This window comes from Myotis brandtii, unplaced genomic scaffold, assembly GCF_000412655.1.
Source record: "Myotis brandtii unplaced genomic scaffold, ASM41265v1 scaffold163, whole genome shotgun sequence".
Classification (NCBI taxonomy): Eukaryota; Metazoa; Chordata; class Mammalia; order Chiroptera; family Vespertilionidae; genus Myotis; species Myotis brandtii.
In genome coordinates, this window is record NW_005355962.1 from 494,823 (window position 1) to 515,574 (window position 20,752).

The following is a 20,752-nucleotide window of genomic DNA, read 5'->3' on the forward strand; positions in this document are numbered from 1 at the left end:
AAGGCGGGGCCGCAGCCACGGGGCTCCCTCGCAGACCTTTTCGGCTCCTTTCCCAGTCGCGGGGCAGAGCCCGGGGCCAGCGCTGGAGACGCGAGGTGAGTGTCCCCGCAGAACACGGAGGGTCCGGAGAATCGGCGTCCGCGGCGGGAACCTAGTCGGCCTTGCGGGGCCAGAGACCTGCAGCTGCGCCCAGCGTTTCTGGCTGTGCACGGAGAGGCGGCTGTGCTCCCTGCTGTGTTGTTGTGGCGCCGGGTTGCTCTTGTTTGTTGCTGCCGTGGGCGAGGTTAGCACCCGAAGTGCTAAGAACCAGCAGATCCTACCGACGGGAGACGAGAACCACCTGCTCAGAGCGGCCGCTGAGTCTGCCTGTGGCTTCTTTTACTGACCAGGCATCCGCTTGTCATCTCACCCTAGACTCGGGTGAGATTTGTGGTCCTAAAAGGTTAATAGCAGGAAAGTACCATTTCCTTAAGCCTCCCGTCGAGAAGTGAACAGCACCGGGACCTTTCTTAGCCGGGTCCACCCCTGTTTTCACTAAGAGACTGACACCCCTTTTCCCGCTCCCCTGTAAGGGACCTCGCCTGACATTGCAGCTATTAGTACTCATGAAACCTGGCTGTTTCTCTTCAAGTCCAGAGTGAAACATCTCAATTCAGCAGACACCTGTGTGTGTTCTCTGGGCCAAGCAGGCCTGGGGATAGGAGATACAAATAGAAATCAAATACAGCTCCTGCCTTTCAGTAGTTCCAAATCCAAAGGGTCCTAGTGTATCTAACAAGTCGTTAGGGAGTGTGATTCAGGATATACTAACGACCTGAGCAAAGTGACTTATTCACACAATGTATTTTCCAGCCTCTTAAGATCTTTAGAATTATACCCTTTAAGGTTTATGCCCTTTGTTGTTGCTGTTTTATTCTTTAGGGTTTGCATAGAAGGCCTTATGGAATAAGTGGGAAAAGGTCCGTAATGTAGGTCAGAGTCCGGGAGCCTACACTAGAAGTTGCTGTGCTGGTTATGGAAGTTTAGTGCTCAAATCCATTCCTCCCGCTTCCGGTGTGCCTTCTTGTCCAGGAGAAACTGGAGAGCTGAAAACACTCCCCGCACTGCCTTCCAGCTAGAGTTCTGGATGCAAAATTAAGGTCAGGCAAATAGATGACTTGCCTGAGATTTCGAAGGCAGGGGTGAGGCAGAGGCCATCTCCCTGCTATTTGGTGCTGTTTTCTGTTGGCGAGGAAGGTCCTGGAGATGTCAGGGTCCAGTGTCCAGAATTTCGGGTGTTGGCAAGGACTTACAGCCTGTGAGGGCCAGACTCAGCATTGTTGTGTTGGCTCACCTGCTCTGTAGCGATCAAGAGGCAGTTGAGGAAGGTGGTGAACACCCTCTCCAGGCAGCGTCCAGATCCCAGCTTCTTGGGGTCACGGCTACAAGTGGTGTTCTTGAACTCCACAGTCCCTGTTGGCTTTCCTAATTGTGCAAAAATAGTACACTGTTCTGTTGTTCAGTTACTAATATTCTAGAAGTCATTCCTGGAGGCCCAGCCTAGATCCTGTACTTCTAGCCCTTTTGACAGTTCACTTGATTCCCTGTATGAAATTTCTTTCTGCTTAAAACACCTGGAGTGGTTTCAGTTTTCTGCTCTCCCTGCCTCTGATTAATGCGTTTGCTATATAGCCTCAAATGAAACCCTGAGGTTAGATCCAGAGGCTGGCAGTGATTTCAATGTCTTCAGTGGGGCTGTGCCTTCTCCAATGGCCTCAGACCCCAGGTTTGAGATTGGCCCTGAAGGCATTTGAGTGTGTTACCTATCGACTGGACTATCTCTGAAGTCTCTTACTCTACCAGTATAATGTAAAACATTTCTCTGTTTAAAGCATTTGTAGAGATTGTTGAATATCTGGTTCATGACCAGTTACTTACTAGTGATAATCAGTAGGCCAATGACTCTGGTCAGCACACCCACCCCGGTGATAAAACAGAGTTTTCCTCTGTGGGAAAGGGCTTACATCTGTTTAAGAGAAAGACTAGGACAGGGGTGGGCAAACTTTTTGACTCGAGGGCCACAATGGGTTCTTAAACTGGACCGGAGGGCCGGAACAAAAGCATGGATGGAGTGTTTGTGTGAACTAATATAAATTCAAAGTAAACATCATTACATAAAAGGGTACGGTCTTTTTTTTTTTTTTTTAGTTTTATTCATTTCAAACGGGCCGGATCCGGCCCGCGGGCCGTAGTTTGCCCACGGCTAGACTAGGAGCATCATGTAGGGGGAAATGGGGCTACCAATGTATGCACTTGTGTGACGAGAGGGTGTCTCAGTATTGTGTAGTCATGTGTAGTACCTGTTAAGGAAAGCACACTTGTGATAAGTTCTAGAGTTTTCTAACAGCCTTATAAAGTAATTAAGTATATCTTGTCCATATACTAAAAGCTCTTTGCCTTTTTAAAAACCCATTTTTTAAAATTTATTTTTCTGTGGTTTATATGAAGGACTGGAAGGTCTGAATCTACCAGTGTCCCTTATCTGTGCTCTCAGTACAGTATATGCATTCTCAGGGAAAATCTTATAACAGAAAGACAAAGCATTGGGAGCACTGCATTGGGGACTCTAACATGTGCCCCGTACTGCTTTAAGATTTTGTGACATAGGCATTATCACCATTTCACAGGAGAAGAAACATATCCAGACTGGTTCTCTTGCCCAAAATGGCCCAAGTGGGAGGCAGTGTTACACAGTTTACACTCAGGCTTTTCATCTCCATATTCCTCTGACCACTCCACATTTTGAACATGATGCTCTAATTAATATAGCCATACATAGAGTTCCCTATATGCACTTTCCTTCCCACCTCTCATCCTTTAATCATGTAGTTCCTCAGCCTGTAATGGTCTTGATTTTATTTATAAGACTAAGTCATCATTCAAGGCTTTATTCAAGTATCACTTGACCCCAGCCAAGCAAGGCAATATTTCCTCTTCCCTGCTTAACTCTATGCCTACACTTCTCACATTATGATTATACTAGAGGCCTGATGCATGAAATTCGTGCAAGGGGCTCAGCCCTGGCAGCCCCAGCTGCCTCGCGGCCCTGCCCACTGGTTGTTCCAGAAGGTTGTTCTGTAGTCCGGTCTAATTAACATATTAGCTCTTTATTATATAAGATTACCTAAAGGTAACGCCAACTGCTGTAACAGGTGAAATCCAGAATCTCAGTAACAATGCAATGGAAGCTTCTCTCTCCCTCAGGTAAAGCCTATTTTTTACTCATGTAATGGTATTTAGCTGGTGGCCTTCGATTCAGTGATGCAGGAACCCAACTCTTTGTATATTAGGGCTCTGCCATCCCCTAAGACTTTGGTTTCCATGCAATGGTCAGGAAAAGAGAGAGTAGGTATGTGGAGGATTGCATAATATGTTTCTTACAGGTGAGGAATGGAAATAGCAGGCATTATTTATTCCCACATCCCATCGGCTAGACCTTAGTCACATGCCACACTGACCTGCAGGGAGGCTGGGAAATGTCAACTATCTAAATGCCCAGGCAGCAGGGGGAAACTAGTTTGGTGAAGACATATTAGTCTCTATCACTCTCTTAAAGAAGAGAGACAGCATCTCAGTCACCTTTGTATCTTTTGGTGCCTTACACACCATAGACACCCAGGAAAAGTCTGATGAACTTCACAGATTGTAAAGGGGTGAGGTTGCTAGTGATGTGCCTAAAATTGAAAGTTACCACACTTCATTATGGTTGCTTAAGGAATGAGCTATTACTCGATGACTAGATTACAGCCTGTTCACTTTTGAATTCCAGCAAAAGGGATAGAACTTGGCAAGAGCTTAATAGATGTTTGTTAAATGAATGAGTGAATGAATGAATGAGTCCTCAGAAAATAAAAAGGACAGTTAGTTTACATGGACTTGGGAAATACTAATTGGGGTGACTTTTAAATTAGATCTTGAGTAACTAGTAGAATTTTGCCAAGTAGAGAAAGCAAAAAAAAAAAAAAGTTATAGGCAGCAATGATAATGGTGTTCTGTTGTTGCCTTGCTTGTTACTTGAGTAGAAATTTAGAAAACAATCAAATGCTGATAAGTTCAGCTATGTTTTTTCATTCAATGTTCAAACATTACAAATTCACTTCAAGTTGTAAGAGTTGGGAAGAGAAATTATATAACCTTACAATCTATATAATCTCTGTTGACTAAAAGAATGACCCTAAAACCCTTGGCACTAAAATGTTATTTTCTGAAAATTTTTGAGAATTATTAGTACAAAGGCAGTGTTGTGATCATTCATCTTCTTTGTTGTGATCATTCATTTTTTTTGCACCGTGTCAAAAAGCTAGGGAGCCTGCGTAAGCCAAAGGTTCCTTGTTCATCGGTACTCTTTATCATAGCTTCGCAGAGTTGGCTCTGCATCAGAGTCATCTGTTACACGGGTTAGGCTGCTTTTGGCGGCAAGTAACAGGTTATTTGGCCATAATTGCCTTAAAAAATATGTTTACTTTTCTCATACAACAAAATGTTTGAAAGTAAGTAGGTACAGGGTTTGTTCAGAAGCCCAATGATAGCAGGATCTAGGTTGCTTTCTATGAGCTAATTTTGACTTTTTTTCCCCATGGGTAAGTGATGGCGGCTAGAGTTCCAAGAAATTCAGTCCCCATTCACATCTCCCCCCCACCCCTTCATCTTCCCCACACACAAACACACGGGCCTTTGAAGACAAAAAGAGAATTTTCCCCTTGCCTCTTTTTATTAGGAAGGAAAATCTTACCCAGGGGCCTCAATAGCATTGTGCACAAATTTCATTGGCAAGAAATGAATCATGCTTAGCCCTAAACCAACAGCTGGCAAAAAGGAATGGTGTTCCAAAGACTGATATTGACCAATCATGACTTACCCCTGGGAGTGGGGAAGGGACCCACTGGCATACCTGAGCAGCGGCACTTGGAAAGTAAATCTTGTCAGCCACACTTGGGGAGATTCGGTCTCAGGAGATTCTGATTTCAGTAGGTCAAGAAATAATATTTTGAGCTTACAATTAAATACATTTGCCCTTCATAGGGAGAGGGATCAGAAAGGAGAGAAGCCAGTATTGAGTCCTTTCTTACCTAGGCCTAACATTCTTTTATTCATGATTCAACCAAATTACCATATCAATTAAACAAGCAGAATAGCAGTTTTCCTTTGATACTTGGTCTCATGTGGTTGGCACACCTAACAATTTTAAATAAGGTAGTTCTCATTTGGGGGAAACGCTCTTAGTCATTTCAGTAATTTCATTGTCAGGGAAATTTTAAGCCCTACTCTTTGCTTGATCTGAATTCCTCATTGTTGGGTATGGTGTGATTTGGGAAATGTCCATTAGATTAGAATTGATTAACAGTCCAGAAATTGAAAGGTTTCTGTATATTCGGCATAGAAATACCGCATGAGACTGAGAACCTACATGTTCAACACATGAATGGATGAGCACCAAAGGTAGGAGATTTCCATTATTATAGTAATTATAGAGCATATAATCTATCTATATAAAAAGCCAAGCAACTGGAATGCCAGAACGACCGGTCACTATGATGTGCACTGCGGCAGCCAACTGGCCCGATCGGAGATCGACCCACATGGGGAGGGCTGGCCAGACCCCACCCATGCACAAATTTGTGCACCGGGCCTCTAGTCATTATTATAATAATTAATGAATCCTTGTGGAGAAGCTCCTTTCACTGCATGAGTCCAGCACATAGAGCACCTCCAGCAATCTATGCGAATGCTCACAAACAGAAAATAACAGGGGTAACTAGTCTTTTTCCATTTGATGATCTTGTAGCAGGAATTCAGTTGATATCATCAAGCATATTTCACTTGACCAAGAGCCTGTGGACATTTGCAAGTTGACAGCTCTTTTATTTCCTCTGGAATATTACAGAAAGCCCTTTCAAACATGTATATCACCAAGGCAACCTGAACAGGAGAAGGCTGATTTAGCCAACATCTCTCCGTATGTGAACACATATTTACCAGGTACAGAGGTGATTTCCAAAGTGTGCTTCGCTTGCCAGGCAGAACAGCGGTGGGTGAACAGGGCCCCTCCAGCGCCACCTTTATCTGTCCCATTCGTTGGGTTCAGGATAAGATTTTGTTGGATAAAAGATTTTTGGCTTGAAAAATATTTGAAAACTACTATCATAGGAGATTCCAGGTAGTTCCCTATCTTCTTTGTAAACCACAATAAGAAAGAAAAATTGTGACTAGTGGGATTAAGTTACCTAAAATCCAATGATCAGATGCTGTCTATGAAAAATATTACTAAGGAAAGTTGTATCATTTTCTATTTTCTAAAGCTTTAAGAATTGCATAATTCTTTGTAATGTATTTTAAATTACATAAGAAAATCTTCTCATAAAAATTCTAATACAGAAATAGAGACTGAAAATGAGAATAAAGAGAATGAAAACCCTGCTAATTCCATTTTCTTCTCCAAAGGCAACTACTGTTAATAGACTTTTTTTTTTCTGTGTACATACATATACTGGTGCATATATAGAACTGCTCGTGTTCTTGATGTGTTATTCTTGATTTGTAGTTTTCTCTCAAGTTTGAAGGAAAGACTGAGGAGACTGTTCCTCTGAGGTCCTCAGCTTCATGGGTTTGGTGACATATGTCCCAAATACTGGAAAACAAAGCTCAACTTAAGCCAACGTGTTTCCTAAGTGTGTGGAGTCCTGTAGGAAATTCTGTTTACTGGGAATGCTAAAGAGAAGCATGAGAGTTAACAGCCTTTGGGTAGTCTTTTAGAAAATATTGACCTATTCACCTACAAACAAGTGTGCAATCACAGTAGTCATAACAGCCACATCCCGTGGCTTACGTCAACTCTCATTCTTTTATTGAAATCTACATTTGAGTCGCAGAACTTTGAATTCAAATTTATAAAATCTATACAATTTTACCATTTGACACAGGATACATTTTCTTCTAATATGGTTTATAGGTTGTATATCAGTATGAATAATGCAATATATCTTGGTTGAGAAGCAAAAAAATAACAAATAACTGTTGCTTCTGTGAATAGATCTTTTAGTGTTTATCTAAATTATACCTTGCTTTCTAGTTTTCAATATAATTTCCAGTATAAAAAATCTCTCAAAGCATCTCATTTTAACTGAATATATATTTCTTTAATCCTCACCTGAGGATATGTTGTTTTTTCATTGATATTTTTGAGAGAGAGGAAGGGTGAGAGAGAAAGAAACATTGGTGTGAGAGAGAAATATCAATCAGTTGCCTCCCATATGCACCCCAACTGGGGACCAAATCCACATCCTAGGTATGTGCCCTGACCAGAATCAAACCCGCAAACTTTTGGTGTATGGGATGATGCCCCAACCAACAGAGCCACCCAGCCAGGGCTTAACTGAATATTTTTTAAAGAAAAACACCTTCATTCTTAGACTCTTAAGGCATATTTAAGTGGCAAGTTGTCCCTTAGCTGGTTATTCAGAATATTTAAACATTATTTGTCATGAGAATAGAATGAAAATTCTATTTCTATTCATTTTGTTATCAATATTGTGCATCCTAAATGGATTAGTAATTTTTTTTGTTTATAATAAACTTTATAATATTCATAAAAATGAGAAAGAGTAAAGCTAAAATAATACAAGGTAGAAAATAAAAATACTTATATTTGCTTATAGAATGTGTTTTTAAACTTCTTGTGGAATGTGTTTTCAAACTTACAATTAACTGTGGGTATATATGAGTGGGATTTTAAACAAAATATTACAGCAAAAACTGTAAAAATAGAATGAAGTGATTTGATAGAAATGACATGAAGTCAAAGATAGACTCATTCCACAAATTTTTATACAGTTTTACTATGAGGCTCTGGCTGATAATGTGTTCATTGAAAAAAGTTACTAAGCTTTTCTAGGCTTTAGTTTTCTCATTTGAATATTAAAAGAAATCAGACTACATAATTTCTGAAGACCTTTTCAACTTTTATTATTCCATGAAACCATGATGCTTAGGTACTTGGGAACCATCTATTTTCTCACTTTAAAAAAAAACAATCCTCATATGAGGATATGTATTTATTGACTTTTTTTAGAGAGAGAGGAAAGGAAAGAAACATTGATATGAGAGAGAAACGTTGCTCAGTTGCCTCCTGTACACACCCTAACCTGGGATAGCACCTACAACCTAGGTATGTGCCCTGACTGGAATCAAACCATATAACCTTTTGGTGTATGGAATGACCCTCTAACCAACTGATGTTCTACTTGGCCAGGGCCATATATTCTCACTTTTTAATTTTTCTATCCCAGACACCCACATGTCAGATCAATTATTTTCCCCACCATGGTTTATTTATTTTTTTAGCTATAATTGACATATAACATTTATTAGTTTAAGGTGTATATGTAATCCTATATTATAAAAGGCTAATATGCAAATAGACAGAACTGCGGAACAACCAAACAACCGGTCGCTATAACGTGTGCTGACCACCAAGAGGTGCACGTGGAACATGACGGGCGTTGGCCGTGATGGGATGGTGGAGCAGGTGAGCAGGGGCGCCAGACCAAGGCAGGGCGCTGGTCGCTGTCATCAGGGCGAGCCTCTGGTGGTTACTGAAAATTCTTTGCTCCCATGGGCCGTGGTCCCACCCTGTGCTCGCACCTGCTGCCGGTGCCAGCCCCGTTCACACCCACTACTGGCATCGGAACCACTGCTCAAAACTGCTGCTGGCACCTGGCCCCAGCCCTGATCACTTGGCACTGTCAGCGGGTGCAAGTGGTGGCTGCTGGTCCCAACTGCCCCTCAGGGCTTCTCCACCTCCTCCTGCTCCTGAGGGGCGATCAGGGCCAGCAGCTGACTCTTGCAGCTGCTGCCAGCACTGGAGCTGTTGCTCACACCTGCTGCTGGCGCTGTCCCAATCGCTCTGCACGGTCAGCAGGTGCGAGTGGCCTGGTGTCATCAGCATGTGGGAGCTGGGCTGCCGGCAGACAGAGGACCAGGGGCCGTGGCAGGAGGGGCTGGGCGGGGGCACAAAGGATGAGCTGAGACTCGCCCCTGTGCCCACCGCAGCCTTGTGGCCCACAGTTCCTTTCAAGGTGCACGAATTTGTGCACTGGGCCCCTAGTAATTTGATATATGTATATATTGTGAAATGAGTTGTATAACAGTTTAGTTAACATTTATCATTTTATGTAGTTTCAATTATTTTTATTGTCATGAAAACTTAGAAGTCAGATTAATTTTTAACAGGTCCTTTGAACCTTCTCTAGGACCAAGGATTTTAAAAGATATACGTGAACACAATGAAAAAATAATTAAGGTCCCTAAGCTACCATATTTCATTTAAGCCAACATTGTTGAAAAACAAAACATTTCACTTAAATTACTTTTCTGGATAATGGGCACCTATTTTCTTGAATACAATTTTTTATTTTAGCATTCTCTTTAAAGAAATCTCTAAACTGTACTGTATATTTTAATGCCTTTTAAAACAAAATATTTCCATATCATTTTTTTTCTTTTCATTTTCTTGAAGATGTAAAATTACCTTCCTAAGCATCTGTTATTATACAGGGGATCCTTCAGGGCCAGTTCAGATATGAAGGTGTCTTACTAAGGGTTCATTTGGTGGCAGGTGACAGAAACCCAACTCAAACTGGTAAGGAAGGTATTGGCTCACTTCACAGAAACAGATGCTTCAGGTGTACGAACAATGTGATTACTAGTTTGGAGTTTTCTTCCCTTTCCATATGAAGAATCTGCTTTTTTTCTGTGGTCATTTTGTTCTCTGGAAGGCTTGCCTTGTATATCACAAGAATTGTCAACAGTCTGGAGCTTAGCAAAAAAGCTCTTTTCCAGTGGTTCTAGTAAATACCTTACATCTCACCCTCATTGGTGAGGTATGGGCCACATGCTCATGATTGAAACAATCAATGTGATTGGGAGGGAGTTCCCCCATTGGCCAGGCCTGTCCTGTCTCTGGAACATTGGTGAAGCATGGAGTTTGGGGAGGTGAGGATGACAGTCCCTCATGAACCACATGGATGGGGAACAGGGGAGATGGGGATTCTACAAAAGAAAATGAGTATGCTGTGACCCCAAAAAAGGGGTGGAGCAGGTGGGAAATGCTTGTCAGGCCAAAGCTTCAAATATCCCTTATGGAAAAGATATTTATCCCCACATTTTATAGCCTTAGATTGCTATCTTTTTGGTCTCTCGCTGTCAGCTGTTACTCATGCTGCTGTCAGTTTGCCTCTATCACAATCTCTTCCTACATTTAACTTATAATATCTTCCAAAGGTTTAGAGATCAGAGGGGCAAAATCATTAGAATTGTTTTCAAAATAAGAGTTAACGGGCTCAGAGGTGAGGCCTCAAGTGTCTCTCTATGAGTAAGGAGTATACACTTTTTACTTTTTAATGGATTTCATGATATTTCTTATGACCCTTTAAAGGGCATTTTTGCATATTTTCTGATATTTGTTTATTTATTTGAAAAACTGCCTTCTTAACAGAGCATATACCATTGTAATTTCAAGAACCAAGGACTATGAGCAGTAAATGCCATGGACATGGTTGCTTTAAGTAAAGGTTACACTTTTGTAATTTTCCTAAATTTAAGTGGTTTTCTGAAGTGAGACTGGTGGTATGTGTTCTTTTGAAAATGGAACCATAACAAAATAAAAAGTGCTGACCAATTATTTATAAGTTGCTTTCCTGGACTTATTAGAATACTGGTACTTTATTTTACCTTTCTCCCTGCAATACCTCTCTGATCTCAAATACGTACTTTGGTTTCTATGGTGGAGAGTATAGGGAAACAGAAAAAAATTTTTTAGAACACAAAACTGTGTTAACACCTACAGATAGCATATACTGTGCAACATTCCAAGTTTTGATTATGTTAAAAAGAACCACAATGTTAATTAAATAAAAATTTTAAAGCTTCATTTTAGCCAGTAGTTTATATCTACTGTAAGTAATCATTTGTACTTGTTGGCTATTTTAAAATATTCTTCATAAGTGGTGGAATTGGCTGATTTGGGGAATTTCATAAAGGAGGTTAGTCTAGTGACACTACTCCAGAGTGTCTATGTAATTCTTCTAATGAGAGAGGTGAAGAAATGACAGTGGTGAGTGTTATTATATCCATCTAATCAAGAAGTCAGCCTTGAAAGAAAGAGGTAAAAAGCATGATAAAGAAAATCAATGGGATTGAGTAGTAAATTCTTCAAGACTGGTGATACCTTGTCATGCTTAATAGGAAAAGCAAAAAGATTCTTAGGGAATTACGATTATTAGAAAGAAGGCATATGAGTGGCTAATAACCAACACTATTGAACGCTTACCATATGTATGGTTGGAACAACTCTAGCCTCCATTGTATAGAAGAGGAATTAGTTATAATTTGGTGGATGATGGAACTGAACTTCAGGCCCAGGTTCGTCCAACTCCAGAGCCAGCAGACCTCTAATAGTGGTATAAACAATTTCCTCAAAGCTTGGCAGCCCAAGACCGATGTAGCAACTCAAGGATGTCACCAAGGAACCAGCTCCTCCTGTTTTACTTATGTACTATCTGTGGTATAGGACCTTTTAATCTCATGGTTGAAAGATGGGTGCTGGCCCTCCAGCTTGTGTACCTCCATTCTAGGAAGAAGAAAGGGAAATATTAGAGGGTAAAGAGTAAACATTATGATCCTTGAAAGCCTTGCCACATTGTTTGGGAATGAAATTCCCCCGAAAGACTCCCACTTATATCTCATTACAAAGAACTGTGACCCATGGCCACCTCTAGCTGCAAAGTGGCTAAGAATTGGAGTACTTGGCTCTCAGACTACACAGCATAGAAAGCCTAGGGAGAGGGATTGAAGTGGGTGCTTATGGAGGTCTGCCTTACAGGTTTTTTAGTTATTTTGTGTAAGTTTATTTTTTCTGGGATACTGTGAACCTATGGAGAACAAAGAATATGTTTTCATATCTGAATTGCCCACACTAATGGGCAAGTGACTACCATAGTACTTATTACAATATCTAAGACATTGTGGCTACTCAAATCAATGTTGTTGGTGGTGGGTTGTTTTTTAACTTTAATTTAGAAATAACAACCATGCAAGAATTAGTGACACTAGTTTCTCTGAAAATGATGGAATCCATAGATTTCTCTCTGGTGAGCCATTTCCTCATATCAACGTTGGAAAATTACCTGGAGGTTTTCTGCTTCATCGAAGCAGAGAAGACAATTAAAGGTAGTATTACTTGGAATATTTGAAGTATAAATCACAAAAACAAGGTGGAAAGAAATCATAGAAAAGTGTGATGGTCAACAAGGGCTTTTTCAAGAGAGGTAAAAAGATAAGAATTAGAATAAGATATTGTAATCAAAGAAAAGATTAACAATTGAAAACTAAGAATAGTCTAATTTAAAATATTTTAGACGTTCAGAGTTCTAAGGGAAAAAAATAAGTACAAGTCATTAGTTTAAATTGCTCAAATTGCTGTTTAATTTATTTGTTTAAATCTCAGATTGCCAAAATAGGGAAAATAAATAAATAAATCTCAGATTGCCATTCTCTATCTATCCTGTTTCTCCTTCAGAACAGATCCTGTTTGTTGCCCCTCTGTCATCTTATTCTTAATTATAAATCATGGGGGATGAGGATAAAACAGTTAAATATGAAGATTTGGAACCATCCACAGGGGTGAATCACACAGCCTCTGCGTATCAACAAACACAGGTAAATCTGCAATCACATGACGTTCATCCCAACTATTTCCTTAAGGAAAGGACTATATGTTTCCAAATCTATGATAGAATTGTTTTCTTTTCATTATATCACTCAGTTAACAATTCTCCCTGTTCTTTAATTTTTTATTATGTTTTTATTGATTTCAGGAGGAAGGGAGAGGGAGAGAAAGATAGAAACATCAACGATGAGAGAGAATCATTGATTGGCTGCCTCCTGCATGCCCCCTACTAGGGATCCAGCCCACAACCCCGGCATGTGTCCTGACTGGGGATCAAACTGTGAACTCCTGATTTATAGGTTGAAGCTCAAACACTGAGCCACACCATCTGGGTAATTATTCCTGTTCTTAATCCCCAAACTCATACAGTCCAGGGTAGGTGTGACTACCAGTTTTCCCAGATAGTCATTAGCAGCTGGCCCAACATAAGGCTAGAAAAATAAAGAGCCTGTGAAATTCTTTATGTTCCCAGCCAAACCCTTACTATATCTAGTAGTTTTTTTGTTGCTTAAATTCAAGCAGATGAATAAGTGAGAATTGATTTTCACCAAAGATAGTTATCTTCTTCTGGATTACTTTTATATATTTACCAACTATTGCCTTAAATCATATCTTTTTGTTTTTTTTTTTTTAATCCTCACTTGAGGATATGTTTTATTGACTTTTTAGAGAAAGAAGCAAGGAGAGAGAAAGAGAAACATCATGGGAGAGAGAAACATGATGGTTGCCTCCCATACGCACCTTGACCAGGGATGAACCCACAACCTAGGCATGTGCCCTGATCAGGAAGCAAACCTGCAACCTTTTGGTGTATGAGACAACTCTCCAACCAACAGAGCCACTGAGCCAGGGCTTGAATCATATCTTAAATAGGCTCATTTTTAAAGCCAGGATTGTAAAACATAATGAAATTTTATGTGACTCAAACATTTATGAGACAAATAATGACTCAATGGCAAATATACCCAGTATAGTTCTTGTTCCAACTATTAGCTGATTAATAATAAAGCCATCCATTTCCCAGTACTAGCCTTGATTCTAGCAATGGGAGTTTGATTTGTGATGTGATGGCTCAGTAACTTAAAAAAAATGTATAACAAATATACAATTTTAAGAATTTTTTCTAAAAATTTCTTTAAACACAGGAGGAACCTGTTACAAACCAAATAGGATTAGATGAAAGTGAATCAACTGAAGGAAGTAGTGTTATGACCAGCAGTGGAAAAAGACTACAAGAAACATCAACTGAATCAAATCATTTGCAAAGACTAAGGCAAACATTTGCTTGCCCTCCACATGGCTTACTGGATAAAGTAATAACAAATGGTATGTAAATGGTAAGGATGAATTCAGAAACAGAGGGTAAAATACAAAGTTGTTATATATTGGGAGATTCTAAATAATATGGTTTAAAGGACAAAAAGAAGTTACTTCTCTCTCACAAAAAAACTACTAGGTGAAAAATTCACAACGGTAAGTTGCTCTGCTCCACACAGTCATTCAGGGGCCCAGGCTGAAGGGCTCCACCATGTTTCACACCAGGCTTCCAAGAGCACTGTGGTCATCACCATTCCAGATGCCTGGAAGAGGCAAAGAGCAGGATCAAGGACCTTTTCCTTTTCTGTATCTGAGTTATTTCACAGGATTATGTTAGGGCTCCAATAAGAAAAGTGATTGAGAAATTGCTTGTAAACAGAAAAGCACTACATAAGTGTTGGTTGTTATTACTGTGAGTTAATGCAACCAATGTTCGAGGGAACACAGTTCAGTTTATACTTCCAAATGAATCCTGTCATTTTATAAGTAAAGGTCTTGGTTTGCAATTCAACTTATTCCAATAAAGGTGTTATTACTTAAAATATTTGGGGGATTTTTCTTTGGGGAATTTATTTCAACATGGTTTTGAATATTGTTAGGGTTGAGATCTATTTGTCTTTTAGGCATGGATTTGGTTTTTGGAGGCAGCCAGACATTATTCTGATACCAATTTGATGAATAAATGGATGTTCAAACTGAGTAATGCTGGGTTTTGTTCAAGAAAGGAAGTGCATGCGTTTGTGTTTATGTGTGTGTAATGTATATTGGAGGATGTGTAGTATAATAGGAAAAAGGGGAAGGAGTTTGAAAATGGCCTGTCAAGGCAAATTTAAAAGTAATTTCACAAATTGTATTGAGGAATGACAGCATCATTGAAATAAATATATTGCCTCCCAAAGTAAATATGTTGGAAAATGTAACACATTTGATCTAGAAATTATGTTTATTGAAAAATCAGACTCACTTCTTTGTAGTTGTATTTCATTTGGGAGCTCTGAACGACATTTTTATCATTCTCAACTGGGGCAATGGATGTCAAGTATAATACATTAAGTATACTTTAGGGCCTAGACATGTTTTCAATGAAATTAGGTCTGTGAGGGGTTTGAAAATTGCCTGTAAAGGCAAATTTAAAAACAATTTCACAAATTGTATTGAGGAATGACAGCATCATCAAAATAAATATATTGCCTCCCAAAGAAAATATGTTGAAAAATGTAACACATTTGATCTAGAAATTATGTTTATTGAAAAATCAGACTCACTTCTTTGTAGTTGTATTTCATTTGGGAGCTCTGAACGACATTTTTATCATTCTCAACTGGGGCAATGGATGTCAAGTATAATACATTAAGTATACTTTAGGGCCTAGACATGTTTTCAATGAAATTAGGTCTGTTTCTAAACTACCATGAGAAAAAGAAACCTCAAACTTCATTTAAAACACATAGAAAAAAACATGTTCCAAAATATAGCCATATAGTCAATATGGCTACAGATAATTTAATACCTTTTCTGTCCTTTATTTTTTTTTTAACTTGCACCATTTAAGTTATGGCACATTTCTAGTTAAAACATTTTTGCAGTAAAACAGATAAAGATGGGGTATAAATTAGTGATGTGATTTTGAGACTAATTTTTTTAAAATTCTATAGTCATTGTCCGTACAGGTGCCAGAGAAATGTGACTCAGTATATAAATACCTCTTCACTTGTTTTTCTGTACTTCTATTTCTAAGGCTTACCAGACTGCTTTTTTCCTATACTACTTCCTGTGCCCATTCAGAATAAATAAGTATTCTTCTTAAGAAGTAAATGTTACATGTGAATATGCAAATTACCAAAATCATAAATGAGAAGTAAATTATTAACTGAATTAAATGTGATTTATGGAAATCTTATAAATGTACATTTGCTATGTATTTAGAACTGCATTTTGAATATGGGGAATGAAAAGAAAATTCAAGGTTTAAAAAAGTGGTCTTAAAGTAGGAAAAAATTTTAAATTATTAACACAGTGTTTATTTCCATCAATATATAATTTATATTATCAATGTATATTTATTGGCCAAGTGTATTGCCAATATATACTTATTAACACAGTAATTATTTGTCCTCATCAATAAGTGGATAACCAGATCTCACTATGAGATAATAAAGTTCCATTAAAGTGGAAAACTCCTGAGAGAGAAACCAAGATGGCGGCATAGGTAAACACCGGAGATTGCTGCCTCGCACAACCACTTCAAAAATACAACTAAAAGATATCAGGACACCAAAACAAAGTATAAGAGAGAGAAATAAGCCTTCAATTTAGCTTTCACCCTGAAGGCTTCTGCAAAACACCAATGAACTTGAGATTTATTTTAAGAACTAAGAGTATAAGAGGCTACACTAGAGCCTAAGTTGGGAGATGTGTAATAGGAGAAATCGTTCTCCCTTACCCATACACAGCTGGAACCCAGTGTCATGGTGAATTTGAGGTAAACCTGCCCTAAAGATGGGGCCAGCAGCTAAACCTATCTGTGGGAGAGTATCCACTAAAAATGTGTAACTTCATGCTGATTTGTGTTCCAAAGTCAGTGAAGAAAATCAAGCTGAAAATATGTCTAAAAGTGATCCTGAATTATTGGCTTCTGAGTACTCGATAGAAGCAAATTCAGACCCTATCTGGCAAAATTCACATTCAACCTGAGGCTCCAACGAGCTCTGAACGACATTTTTACCATTCTCAACTGGGGCAATGGATGCCAAGTATAATACATTAGGTATACTTTAGGGCCTAGACATGTTTTCAATGAAATTAGGTCTGTTTCTAAACTACCATGAGAAAAAGAAACCTCAAACTTCATTTAAAACACATAGAGAAAACCATGTTCCAAAATATAGCCATATAGTCAATATGGCTATTAATATAAAATATTTTTGGTATCTAAAAGAAGTTGAGATGATAATTATGAGTGCAAAGTAAGTAACTATTTTTAAAATGAACAAAGATATTCTATTAAGAAACAAATTGAATTTCTAGAAATGAAGGATATAGTATAGTAATTGAAATAGAAAACTTAGTACCTAGATTAGGCAACAAAGTAATAAAAAGGGAGTTGATAAACTAGCAAATAGGTCTGAAGAGATTATCAAGAATGTAGTACACACAGACAAAAATAGATTATATGAAAACGAGGGTTAGCAACATATGTGTAACTATCCAGTCATAGTTCCAGAAAAAGAGAATAGGAAGAATGGTGAAGAAATACTTGAAGAAATGAAGACAGAATTTTCCAAAATTGATGAACACCAAAAACTAAGCGAACCAAAAGGAACCCATCCTAAACATAACATAATTAAAAACAGCCAAAGAAAAATTCCCTAGAAGAACTGAAATTAAACTTAAAATGAAATTAACAACAGCAAAAGCCAGAAAACAGTAATAATATTTTCAAGGAACTGAGAAAGTCTCAACCTAGGATTGTATACCCAGAACAACTATCTATTAAAAATGAAAATGAAGGTAATTCTAGACAAATAGAACAGAATGGACTACCAACTAATGAGAAACATAGCATACTTCACTGCCAAGTGTTTCTGTACCACTTAGCTCATTTGAAATGGTAAATAGGGAATCATGTCAGTGTAATATGAAATTTGCATTTTTGTACATAATTTTTCCTGGCACATTAATACTTTGCCTCATCAAGCAATAGAAGTGAATTGAAAACAAACAAAAAGAAATCTGGTATATGCTTTCTTACAATTAAAGATTAAGACCTTGCCCTAGCAGGTTTGGCTCAGTGGATAGAGCGTCAGCCTGCAGACTGAAGGGTCCCAGACTTAATTCCAGTCAATGGCACATGTCCAGGTTGTGGGCTTGATCCCCAGTAGGGGGCGGGGAGGAGGCAGCCAATCAATGATTCTTTTTCATCATTGATGTTTCTATCTCTCTCTCCCTCTCCTTTCCTCTCTGAAATCAACAAAAATATTTTTAAAGTTTTTTTAAAAAAGATTAAAGCCTTGCTAATATAAGGACCTTTTCAAAAGCTGAGCTCTCTGTGGAAGTGCCTTCCTTTCAGACAGTTAGTTGCTGGTGTGGGAACTTCATAAGACCATTAACTTTCTACGTTACGCTGCCTAATGAAACCATTTGTCAGTGACGAAGCTGACAGTACAGATGAAGAAGCTGCCAACGCTTTTCACTCAGTTAATAAAACCAAACATTACAACATTTGATTGATGGAGAAGACTGCAGATTTAGATGGAACTCCTCTCTATTTAAGGCAAAGCCCTCAAGATTCTCCATCTTGAAATAGGAAGTGTGGTTCCAGGGTTATAGTCAGCAAAGAAGAGACTGAAGGAGGGAGAGAGACACATGTCAGTGGAGATTTAACTGTGTTGGCACTTTTTTTTCAGGATGGTTATTATTTTTGTTAGTGCTTTGGTCACAAGTTTTGAGTTTAGAGTGGTCTGGCCAACTCTGTTTTCCCATGAGCCTTTCTATTTTCAGTGTATAGTTTTGTAGAACACAAGGTTTTCAAACATGGAAAAGTATTTCACATTCTAAGAAATGCCTCTACTAAAGGGAATACTTCAGGCAACTATTGTCTCAGGTGAAAGGTGTGAAATGCCATAGTGAATGATGATTAAAAAAAATAGGTAAGGCCGGCTAGTGTGGCTCAGTGGTTGAGCATTGACCTATAAACCAGAAGATCACGGTTCGATTCTCAGTCAGGACACATGCCTGGGTTGTGGGCTCGATCTCCAGTGGGGGCCATGCAGGAAGCAGCCAATCAATGACTCTCTCTCATCTTTGATGTTTCCATCTCTATCTCCCTCTCCCTTCCTCTCTGATATCAATAAAAATATATTTTAAAAAATAGGTAAGTATGTGGGTAATTCTAAACAAACAGTGACTGTAGAAAAGAAATAATAATGTCTACTTCAATGCAGAACTAAAATACTGGCATGTGATTGTTCAAGTATTCTCATGTTCCTGTGAAGAGGGTAAAGATAGTGATTCTCTTTTTAATATTAACTACTGAGATACTTATGGTAAAATTATAAAGAAAAATAAGAAAATGGCAAAAAAAATTCAAGAATGTAGTTCCTTCTGGCAGGGTGAGGGGAACTGGGGATGGAGCTAGGAGGGGGGCACTTAGGTGGATTCAAGGCCAGGCATAACAGTCTGTTTCCTCAGATGTGGGTTATTACCTGATTGTTCATAGTAATTATGTTCTCAAGTTTACACATGGTTATAAGTATTTGTGTACATATTCAATGTGGTTTTTTTTTAATTTCGGTTATATTTAAACCTGCATATAACAACTTACTGATAAAAACTCGTTTTCCTGGTTTATTTCAGTTACCATGGTTGTTCTCCTGTGGGCTGTAGTTTGGTCAATCACTGGCAGTGAATGTCTTCCTGGAGGAAACCTGTTTGGGATTATAATCCTTTTCTATTGCGCCGTCATCGGAGGCAAACTTTTGGGGCTCATCAAGTTACCTACGTTGCCTCCACTGCCTCCTCTTCTTGGTAAGTGCCAAACACTTCCTGTCTTCTTCAGTGTAAATCCTGTTTTAAGAATAGTAGTTTGGAAATAAAGGAATAAACTATTTCTGTATTTTCTGTGCTAGAGCTAAACACTGAAAATTAAATTTTGAGGAATTTTATGAGCCTGTAGTGAAAAATGGTGATTTTAAAAAATTAAATTATAAATACTTACTGCCCATTTCTTTCAACTACACATTCGGTGACATCATGTTCACAGCTTAACATGGGCCAGGATGGAAGTATTTATAAGACAGAAATCAGCATATGCTACACATCAAGACTTGATATCTTGTAAGTCACTCACATTTTTGACAAAAAGTGAGGTTCCAACACATATTTCTTATTCATTTATATAAACAAACAAAAATATCAACCGATATTTCTGGTGATGCTAGCTAGTACTCACTCATCGGTGATGTGAGCAACTTCTTTGCTAATTTATTTCAATAAGGATTTGCTTCTAAATAACTTGGGAGTATTTGAAGTAAAATTGGCCTTTTGTTGATAATTCTTGTATATTAAAAAAAACTTTCTATAATAACAAATTAAGGGGAAAAAAAGAATATACCTTATCAAAGAAGGTATTCTTTCCTCTACAACCAAGGCAGAGTTTCCTGTGTGCTTAGAGGCAAGAAGGGGACACCTGCCATATCACAAGCAGGTGGCCACATCAACCCAGACCTCTGGCAGAGGAAACGCAGTCCCAGGGAAATTGTTTTCACATTCACTTGGAGAATAAAAAGTCCTTCTTCCATAAGATGTTTTTGAATTTTTATAAGATTATTATTCCTTTTTGATTTCAGGTAGTTATATGCTTTAATCACTATAGTGATTGCCCTAGCTGGTATTGATTGCCCTAGCTGGTTTGGCTCATTAGCTTGCAGACTGAGGGTCCCGGGTTCAATTCTGGTCAAGGGCACATGCCTGGGTTGTGGGCTCAATTCCCAGTGTGGGGCATGCAGGAGGCAGCCAATCAATGATTCTCTCTCATCATTGATGTTTCTATCTCTTTCTCCCTCTCCCTTCCTCTCTGAAATCAATAAATATTATATATATATATATATCACTGATTTAGATCCATATTTTAAGTTTCAGTAAGAAACTATTGACATAGAATGAAATGTATGG

The 20,752-nt window shown here is 38.6% G+C and overlaps 1 protein-coding gene across 7 annotated transcripts in view; it reads left to right on the forward strand.

The window, feature by feature from the left end:
- Positions 1-6: 6 nt before the first annotated feature.
- The window catches only part of SLC9B2 (solute carrier family 9, subfamily B (NHA2, cation proton antiporter 2), member 2), a 47,968-nt gene continuing 27,222 nt past the window's right edge, over positions 7-20,752 (forward strand). For 2 of the 7 annotated variants that reach the window (XM_005862292.2, XM_005862297.2), the window contains exons 1-4: positions 7-95; positions 12,614-12,753; positions 13,909-14,089; positions 19,436-19,606. In XM_005862292.2, coding sequence (XP_005862354.1) covers positions 12,664-12,753; positions 13,909-14,089; positions 19,436-19,606 — 442 coding nt within the window. In that variant the 5' untranslated portion in view covers positions 7-95; positions 12,614-12,663. Of the gene's footprint in view, positions 421-3,191; positions 3,244-5,419; positions 5,479-12,228; positions 12,265-12,613; positions 12,754-13,908; positions 14,090-19,435; positions 19,607-20,752 lie in introns of those variants that run through there. The other 5 variants (XM_005862293.2, XM_014536460.1, XM_005862296.2 and 2 more) reach the window with 5 other exon arrangements.